The sequence below is a fragment of the Trachymyrmex cornetzi genome, unplaced genomic scaffold (assembly GCF_001594075.2).
Source record: "Trachymyrmex cornetzi isolate Tcor2-1 unplaced genomic scaffold, Tcor1.1 scaffold92, whole genome shotgun sequence".
Classification (NCBI taxonomy): Eukaryota; Metazoa; Arthropoda; class Insecta; order Hymenoptera; family Formicidae; genus Trachymyrmex; species Trachymyrmex cornetzi.
Genome location: NW_017300267.1, coordinates 2,289,047 through 2,298,776, shown reverse-complemented (window position 1 = coordinate 2,298,776; position 9,730 = coordinate 2,289,047). Strand labels below are relative to the sequence as shown.

The 9,730-nt window shown below is 30.7% G+C and overlaps 1 protein-coding gene across 1 annotated transcript in view; it reads left to right on the top strand.

Moving 5' to 3' along the window:
- LOC108769522 (putative gustatory receptor 28b) overlaps positions 1 to 6,790 on the top strand; it is a 15,446-nt gene extending 8,656 nt beyond the window's left edge. The window contains exons 2-4 of the mRNA XM_018520541.1: positions 6,373 to 6,441; positions 6,517 to 6,606; positions 6,683 to 6,790. Coding sequence (XP_018376043.1) covers positions 6,373 to 6,441; positions 6,517 to 6,606; positions 6,683 to 6,790 — 267 coding nt within the window. The remainder of the gene's footprint in view (positions 1 to 6,372; positions 6,442 to 6,516; positions 6,607 to 6,682) is intronic.
- Positions 6,791 to 9,730: the final 2,940 nt, after the last annotated feature.

Genomic DNA, 9,730 nt, shown 5'->3' with positions numbered 1-9,730 from the left:
ATCAAAGATGTCACCACTATTATCGAATTTGGAATTAAAAGAGTCTGTACTATCGACCTTGATTGAGTTGGGTAATCGGTTTAGCATCCCCTTAAACAGTTACAGAATAAGGGCCCAGGGATCCTGTGTAGATAAAAACGAGTATTTTTAAACTCGTAGAAGCAAGTTGAAGGGCGTTTTCTTGTCAGCAGCAGGAAATTAGTAAAATAAATGCAGGACGACAAAGCGTAGCTCCTAATTTTTTGCTTCTTTACTAGACTGTCGATCATAAATTTAAGCAAATACTGTTTAGTGACGAGAGAACGCACATTAAATAAAACAGAAACCGGCGATTGAAAAAAAGAAAATATGAAAATTTAGGTAAATCATAACCAAATCGTTTAGAAGGGACGATGAGTAAGATCTCCTCCCTTTAAAAATGGAGAAGGTTAAACTAAACCAGCCAAAAGATGTAAATCCAGAACCCTTAAGAAGGTGATGACGTAACACCAATAAGTTTTCAAGAGATTAAAACTTGTAGTACGGGTGGAGCAATTTTAGAATTAGTTCCTCAGTAATAAGTCGAGAAACAAATTTTCTACATAGAACGGAAAAATCCCACCAACCTGAATCCTCAATTTTGCAACCTAATTCTATCCCATCAACCTTCCAAAGGACTCATATATATATATATACCGTGGCACCGCGAGGTTAGCTCTCTGATTTTGCTTCTGATTTTGTCTCTTATTTTGTCTCTGATTTTGTTTCTGACTTTGTTTCTTATTTTGTCTCTGATTTTATCTCTTATTTTATGTCTTATTTTGCTTTTATTTCTATCACTTATTTTATTTTATCAATTATATTTATCGATTAGTTCTGTCAGTCCGTTTTGTAATTCAGTCAGTTAGTTACACACGATCTCATCTCATACATAATAGTTTTTAAATCGAAAGTGCACAATTAAAGGTCCAAGACCTCATTGAGTCCTTCTGAGATCGGGCTGACAATCATTTTAAAAAGACAAGGCTACTAAACAGTCAGGAAACAAAGCCCACCTTTGTAAAACACAGTAAGTCCCCTTTTTCTCTTATATATTCTCCGCGAACCTCAATTTAATGTATCTTGAACGTGGCACTATGTCTGACATAGTGCCACGTTCAAGAACCAACCGCCCGTACAGAGGTTGGCTTCGGAATCGGGCTTATTTCTTATGTCTACAGAACCGCGTAGACTCTTGGATGAGGCGTACGCGGAGTATCTATAGAATGCGAACAACTCTCAGAATTCAGCAGACCCTGAGGACGTTCATCCATCACCGGTTCCGCCGGCACCAGCGGGTCCACCGCAGCCTCTAGTTCGACCATATCCTATAGTAGCGGCTCCCCGGTCACTTTCTCACTTACCCTCTCCACCTCCCCGTGTGCCTTCTACTATCCCAGTACCTGGTCCCCCCGCATTATCAGACGCCTTGACTTTGTCAATCTTCCCAGATACCCCTCCATCCACATTTGATTCATCCGTTATCTGGATCCCAGTTTTCTAATATGTAAATTAGTTAATAATAATTTCATTAATTTGTAACTTTTTTTTCGATTTGTAATTGTATTAACTTGTAATGCGTTCAATAGAAAATAATAAATTAATAATAGATTATTAATCATTAATAATAGACTATTAATAATAAACAATGTTTAGTAATTTAAAATCTTTCTTTCTCTTAATTTAAAAACCTAAGACCCTTTGCTTTTCAGAAATCGCACGTGGTCTAGTCCTGAGTTGTACCCAGTGAGAAATGACAATGGAATCGACGTCGAATTGATGTCGATTCGACATCGAAATCATCGAATTGACGTCAAATCGACGTCGATTCGACGTCGATTTCATTGTCATTTCTCACTGGGTAAGGGTTAGATTCCTTGACTCGAAATTTGTATCGACGATCGAGCTGTAGGCAGTAATACATGTAGGCAATCGAACTGTAGGCAAAAGTGATATAGGAAATCGATTTGTGGGCAAATACAACCATCTCAAAATTTATGACAAGATTACAAATCTGTAGACAAAATCCTGTTTAAACACGATCGATTTTAGCAAATATATATCTAAATGTTGATCAGAGATCCTGTGTAGATAAAAACGAGTATCGCACTGCTCGTCGGAAACAGATGTTATAGCGTCCTGGCGGGACGTTGACCTATATTCCGAAACGACAAAAAGTGCGTTTGACTTGGAGTACTCACTTGTGTGAAATACCTGCCAAAGTCTAAGCGTTCTTCCTAATACCCTCACTACTTTCATTCCTTCTTTCTCCAATCGAATCCTAAATTTAAACTTCCAAGGGTTTGTACGTAACACTGCATATAATATTCTATTAGTGTTAAGAAAAAAAAGTAACGAAAAAGTGACGACTCGTTATATTTTGAGTAACGATAACGGTAACGAATTACTTTTGCAAATCAATAACGAGTAACGCGAACGAGTTATCTTTTTAGAGAAAAGAACGGTAACGGTAACGAGTTATTTTTATGAGGTAACGTTACCAATCTTGAGTAATGATAAAACTCGCATAGGAGTAGAGCGGACTAAACTGAGTCGACTTCATCATTTTGAAATTTTCGCAATAATTAACAAACATCAATTAAGGTACCTGAGCCGAATAAGGCCCACCTAACATATTTTATTTTTTTTTAATTTTATTTATAAGGATATTGAAATAAACTTTGTACGAATAAAATCTTTATTCCAATAACTTTTAAAAAATATATATATCTTTTATGAAAAAGATTTTTAAATAAGCAAATAAAATATTTTTAAAAAATCTGATTTTGGGCCTTATTTCATGCATATGTATTTAATAAAGCCCGATCACAAACGTTACGATAAATGAACAATCAACGTTTTTTTTTTGAAAAGAAACTTTGTTTTTTAAAATAACAAATAATCTTTGGTAATCGTCTTTGACAATTGTTTACTTTAGATAACTTTAACTCGATAAATTTTAACTTCAAAATATTAACAGCATCGAAAATCTGTATCTTGTGGTGTAAGTCCCATACATAACTCATGGTACCATTTATTACACTTAGTACATTGCCTCATATCCTCCATACGATCTTCTTTACATGCCGTACAGTACCAAGTAACTGTTGGAGTGGAGTGAGTGATAGCTTTAGATGTTGAAAGTCGATCTGACTTTTTGTCATATTGCTTCTTAAAGAGATCTTTAGTTACCTTTTGTGCTTTGTAATTTGCAAATTATCATTTAGTATAACAGATTTTACATCGGTACCTTTTCGTTGACAAAGTTTATATCAAACGATCAGCTCTTGCTTGGAAGGCATAGCAGAGTGGCGACCATTGTTATGTCAGTGATGCACATTTAGCTCCCCGGCACCACGGAAAACCGCCCCACCACTTCGCCGCTGCACGAGAGCGAGCGAGACAGCGAGTCTGTCTCGCTTAAAAACAATTTTTTCAGAATTCTTTGTCAACTTTTTAGTACTGCATTTTCTTATATGTATATATACATATATGCATATTGGCAACAACTTTTACCAACATGAGAAAATATGGTACTACAAAATATAGTTTTTAAAAAACCGCTTTTTTCAAGTTGCTGGAAAAAAAACCGGAAACATTCCCGTTTTTGTTGAAAAAATGGTTTTTTTTTGGAGAAATTGCTGTTTTTGCAATGTATATAACATGCTATTTAATTTTACTATACATACATCCCGTAGGTTAGATCGGTTAGATTAGAAAATTTATAATTCTTTTCATTCTAAAGACTTTATGTGGTTCGTCTTAATCTGCACATTACAAAATGTGTTAGATTTTGTTTAAATTAGATATAAGATTACAATTAATTCTCATATTTCATAATATTATTAAAATAAGATACTTCGTTTAAGCATTGAAATTAATATTGAGATAACTTTTATATTTATGTTTACAATACTACATCACTTGATTTAAAATTTATTTATTATTAAACAAACTAATTTAGAAACAAATGCAATCTCAACAACTAGTCTGAAGAGTAATTTAAGTTAATACATATAACAGTGTATGTTTCGTATGTTCTATTGAATACATTATGGGACCACAATTCTGTTAACTTATCGAAATTATCCCGCTGTGTACCCTATAGGCAATTATTTTCTTTATAAAAAGAATCAAGAACAAACGTGATAGATTTTATGAACATGCGTGAATTTTTTCAAAATAAATTTTTCTACCTTTAGGAAAAAAACCGAAAGAATCCGCGGAAAAATTGGAAAAATTTGGCTTTTTCCAGATCCTTTAAAACTATAGGTACTACAAAATTCCAAAAAAATTTTGAAGAGAAAGAACTCGAAAAGAAAATAAACAATTTTTGTCAGGTGATTTTTTTGTAAAGTTGATAGTATTGGAGTAAAAAATTATTGAAAACCAATATTCGACAAGATTTAGTAATTAATATCTTGTTAACTATAGTAAAAAAATTGTGAAATGATACAAGATTGTTTAATTCAGTTTAGTCCACTCTATATCCCTATGCGAGAGTTTTATCGTTACTTATTAAACACCCTGTATATATATATATATATAAATAATCTGAACTTAAATATATTTTGCTACTGTAATTTTGATGGATAGTCCAGAAGAATAGTTGTCAAATTATTATGTTTTATAATTAAACATTATATTCTATAATTAAAATATGAATATTCAGAAAAAAATGTTTCTACATAAATCACGAAAATAAGTGAAAAAAAGTATATATAATGTAATAGAGAAAAACTAATCAGCTTTAAATTGAAAATTATCGCAAGAATATTCGCCTGATTCAAAATTTAATTTTTACGAATGCTTAGAGTTATTTAAGATAATATTTAAGATTATCAAAAGAGCTTACATAGATTAACATTATAAATTAAATTTAAAAGATTTTTAAGTCTATATGTTTATACAGATACGACTTTGAATGAATAAACTTGAAGTAATATAAAGTTTTTTTTTGATGTAAAATAAATATTTCATGTAACTGCAAACCGCGCATAAAATGTATGCTCTCATTATTTTAAAAGAAGTTTGCTATAGCGGTAGAAGTTAAGTTAATGCTAAAATGTTTTTACATAATCCATAAGAACTCAAAATGATAATGATAATGTTGACATTGGTGATCATATAATATTGATGACTATACTACAATGCAGAACTATTATTTTGAGTCATAAATTTGCGCTATAATTAACTAGGATTACAGATGGAGAAATTACGAAAAACGTATTATCGTGTATATATATCATGTCGTACATACAGATGATATTTCAGTGAATATCATTCGAACAATAATACCGTAACAATCGACTGTTTCCATCGCAAGATCCTAGTCGACTGAAACAGAGCTAAATTATAGACTTTATGTTCCCTATCACGCGTTTACAACTTTTACAAATTTAATATTTAATAATGTTTTGCAGACATGATGTTTGCGTGAAAGGTATTTCCGAGAGCATCGCTATATGCTCAGTGTTACTTCGTAAGAATTATTAAGCACAACGTCAGTTAGAATACATAAATTAATTTTGATTCAAATCAATTGGACAGATATCGATAAAATAAAACGGACGCCTCTTAAATTATCAATTTATAAATGATGTATGCGTGAAACGTTACAGTAAAGAAAACTTAAAATATACAAATTAAAAAATCTTTATATACAAATATCTTGAAAAAGAAGTATTAAGAAGATTGAACGGAAAGTTTCCTACAGAAAATATTTATAAATCATGACACACAAGGCGATATGGACAAGACGTAAAGAAGAGAAGAAATAGATATAAACTTAGAATTAAAAAATTATGGAAGAAGATAGTCATTGCAAAAATGTCTTCGATTAATAATTTAACTTTCATGAATGTTAATAAAATCTCCAATTTCTTTGGAAATGTAAATAAAAAAAATTCTTATGCGGGAAAAAATAATGAACAGAAAGTGAACAAAATAAAATCAGAGCTACATCAAGATTTATTTTGGCCGTTCAGAATATTGATAATGTTTTTCAAGCTTATTGGTCTCGCTGCATTCGCCCACCGAATCGTCATATACAAAAAGAGAACGTCATACACATTTCAATGTTCCAAATTTTGATCTTCTTTTGCCTCTGTTGATGACTGTTGAGATCTTCGATTATGCGGATTTTATTGATCGCATCGTCTGGATGATATTTCTAATTTATCCCATCTTTCTTCTCACCAATAGAATTACCACAATTTTAATCGAGGTAGGATAATGAATATGATAAGTTCGCATTTTAATCATATCATTTTAATCAATGAAACAAAATATTTTTATCAGTACATAAATCCCAAATATTTTACGAAATATTTCAATTATAAATTTATTGTACAGATGAAGAAAACGGGCAATATAGTGCATGATATTTTAAACTGTGCAATCGGGAAAGAGATAAAAGCTGAGGTAAAAATTAAGTTTGATAAAACTTTCACAGAAACGGTACTCACCGTAACGACGTTTATCATAAATATGTTACAGCTCAAGAAATTTTCGCTTCAATTACTACATCGCAAAATACAGTTTACAGCTAACGGATACTTTACGCTCGATAATACTTTTCTTCATTTGGTGAGTATAAATAGAATGTAAGTAATTTAATATAAATTAAGTTTTTTAAATTCATAGTTTTGATTATTTCTATCAGCTAACTGGCACAGTGATGACAAATTTGGTAATACTTGTGCAATTTCAAGTAGGAAGCTCGCATTCATCGATCAATGCAAACTATACAGGGACCGATGTAACTATATAGGGAGAGATTTAAAATAAGAAGGAGAGAAATAAATTAAAGTTAAGAAAAAGCCTAATGAGAAATATTGAAGCTTCTCTTAAATTGGGATTAAAAATGCAATTAATTGCATTTTATAAACACGCAGAATTGCAGTTCTGAAACTTCTTATTGTAACTTCCTAATACATACGATTAGTCCTGATTTGTAAAATTATAAAACAAAAACTGTAAATATATATGTATTGTATCTAAATTAATATTGTTAATTAATTTATTTATCAATTGAATAAGACTTGATAGCATAAATCAATTAATAATATTAGTTTTACTTAAGTAAAAAATTATTGAACACTAATATTCGGCGATTTTTAGTAATTAATATTTTATTAACTATTGCGAAAATTTCAAAATGGTAGTAGACTTTTCAACTCAATTTGGTCCTCTCTATACCAGCACATGAAATACTTGGCAATTATTATGGGGCACCCTGTATAGGCACACATTTTACGATGTATATATTTTGTAATGGGAAACAGTAGTAATTTTTTCAATTTTAATTGCACATTACTTAATTAAAGTGACACAGCATGATTAAAGATATGACAGGCATTAGCTGCTTTTCTTGTCAATTCGGAAACTAATTTCCTAGACGCAGTCTTTTCTACTTAATCACAACCATTTAATACTACATCGGCGAGTATAGTCCATCCATCTTCGTGAATTTCGCTGCGATATGCATGAAACTGTCGTCTTCGAAGATCACTGGAAAAGAATATATTCCTCCTAATTAACCCATTGAAGATCACCGTTGAAACGCATTAGCACACATATCATACACGTTTTATTAGATTACTCTTATACTATACATTATATTCACGAATTTTATTATTCGCACGTTTATTTTCGCACTTAAGATAACGGCATGTCTTTCCTTTTCTTTCGTATTTATTTCATTACGATACAATATCCTGGGCTCCAAATATTACTTTATACGGAGTTAATATTGTGTAACCTCCGCTTAATAAATATATTTTATGTATGATTTTAAATGTTTCGTATACGCTGGTTTACGCATTCTTTACGTATAAATATACTTAAAAGCACAACAATAATTTCCAATGCGATGTAATTGGTTCATATTGTTTTAACCAAGGATGGGATGTAACACTTAATGCAGCCGGTTGTACTATAGGAATCGTAGACGGTTGTAAGGTTTGAAGTCATAGAAAATTAACCAATCATAATCGATTATTCTACTCGTATTTGAATCTAATTGATCAATTTCCTACGACTTAAGATTCCAAGATCGTCTTCGATTCTTACCATGGTATTGTGTAGATCTCGCATTACCATTATTTTTTATAGCAACAATTTTGTATTTATTTTACAACTTCTTTTCCATGACAGTAACGATAACGCTAAAGAAAGTCACTTTTGAAGAAAATTTGTTACTATTAAAAGCGTTTCTGATTAAAAAATTAACTTATTACTCTACACTTCACATAAAAGTAACGCATTACTTTTTAATTAGTTATGTAACTCATTAATAACGAATTACTTTTTATACGACTTTGACGTTATCATTACCATCATGAAAAATGCAAATGATAAATTGTAAGATCATTATCAAATTGTTATTGTAGGAAAAGTAAAGATAACAGTAACGGCATTACAAGTAACACTTTATTTCCAACTTTATTACCAAAAAAATAGCTATATAAAATCACATTTCACGAGAATATTTTGCCTAATTATTATGTTTCCTAAAAATTCCATATGAATATTTACGCAATAAATGATTCCATTTTTATAATTAACCGAATTGAGTAGACAAATATTTACGAATAAAATTCTTAAATCATTGATATACAGTATGTAACAAAAGTAAGTAAACATAAATGTTTACAATTTTGAATAGATTTTTCTAAATTTTGAAGTTAAATATTCCAGCAATGGTGATAGCCAATTATGAAAAACATGAGTAATATATGAAAAACATTTGTTTTGTCTATTAACAGTGTTATATTAGATTCATTAATACAGTACTTACAGGAGTTACAAAAGTAAGTAAACATCTTGAGTTTTTGCTTTATATTTTGTCCCTAAAATGTATTTTATATATTTTATGTTATCTGTGTTATGTTATAAATTCATCTGTAGCAATCATTTTGATGTATTGAGGTTATGTGTTGTTATATCTTTAAAATATATTTTTTAATTTGTTAATATTTGTTTGGCATTGTCACCTTCACTTAATAACTTTGAACGTATTTTGAGTGCAGATAAAGGGATCTGATGACGAGATATTCACTATTCTTTTATCTATTCAAACATTAGACTTTTGAACGTCCTCATGATTTTGGTGCAGCTGAAACTCGTCCATCATTCTTATGTAACTATCTTAAAAAATAGCTGCCGGTGTTTTATTAAAAAATCTAGCAATTTCTCGATATGTTTGTCCTTCATTTTTCACTTTAATAACTATTCTTCTCTCTTTATTGGTTAAATCAAATGCTTCTTTTCAGCCATTTTTTCGTTTTAATCTTAAAATAATATACATGTACTTTAAAAATGGAGAAAGTTAAACTAAACCCGCCAGTAGACGACTGTGTAAATCCCAAACCTTTAGAGAAGGTGATGACGTATCACCAATAAGTTTTCAAAAGATTAAAACTTGTAGTGCGGGTGGAGCAGTTTTAAAATTAGTTCCCCAGTAATAACTCGGGAAACAAATTTTCGACCTAGAGCGGAAAAATCCCATCAACCCGAATCCTTGATTTTCCAACTTAACACATCCCATCAAATATCCACCTTCTAAAGGACTCTTATATAAACCATGGCACCGCGAGACTAGCTCTTTGATTTTGTTTCTGATTTTGTCTGTTATTTTGTCTCTGATTTTGTTTCTGATTTTGTCTCTTATTTTGTGTCTTATTTTGCTCTTATTTTTGCCTCTTATATT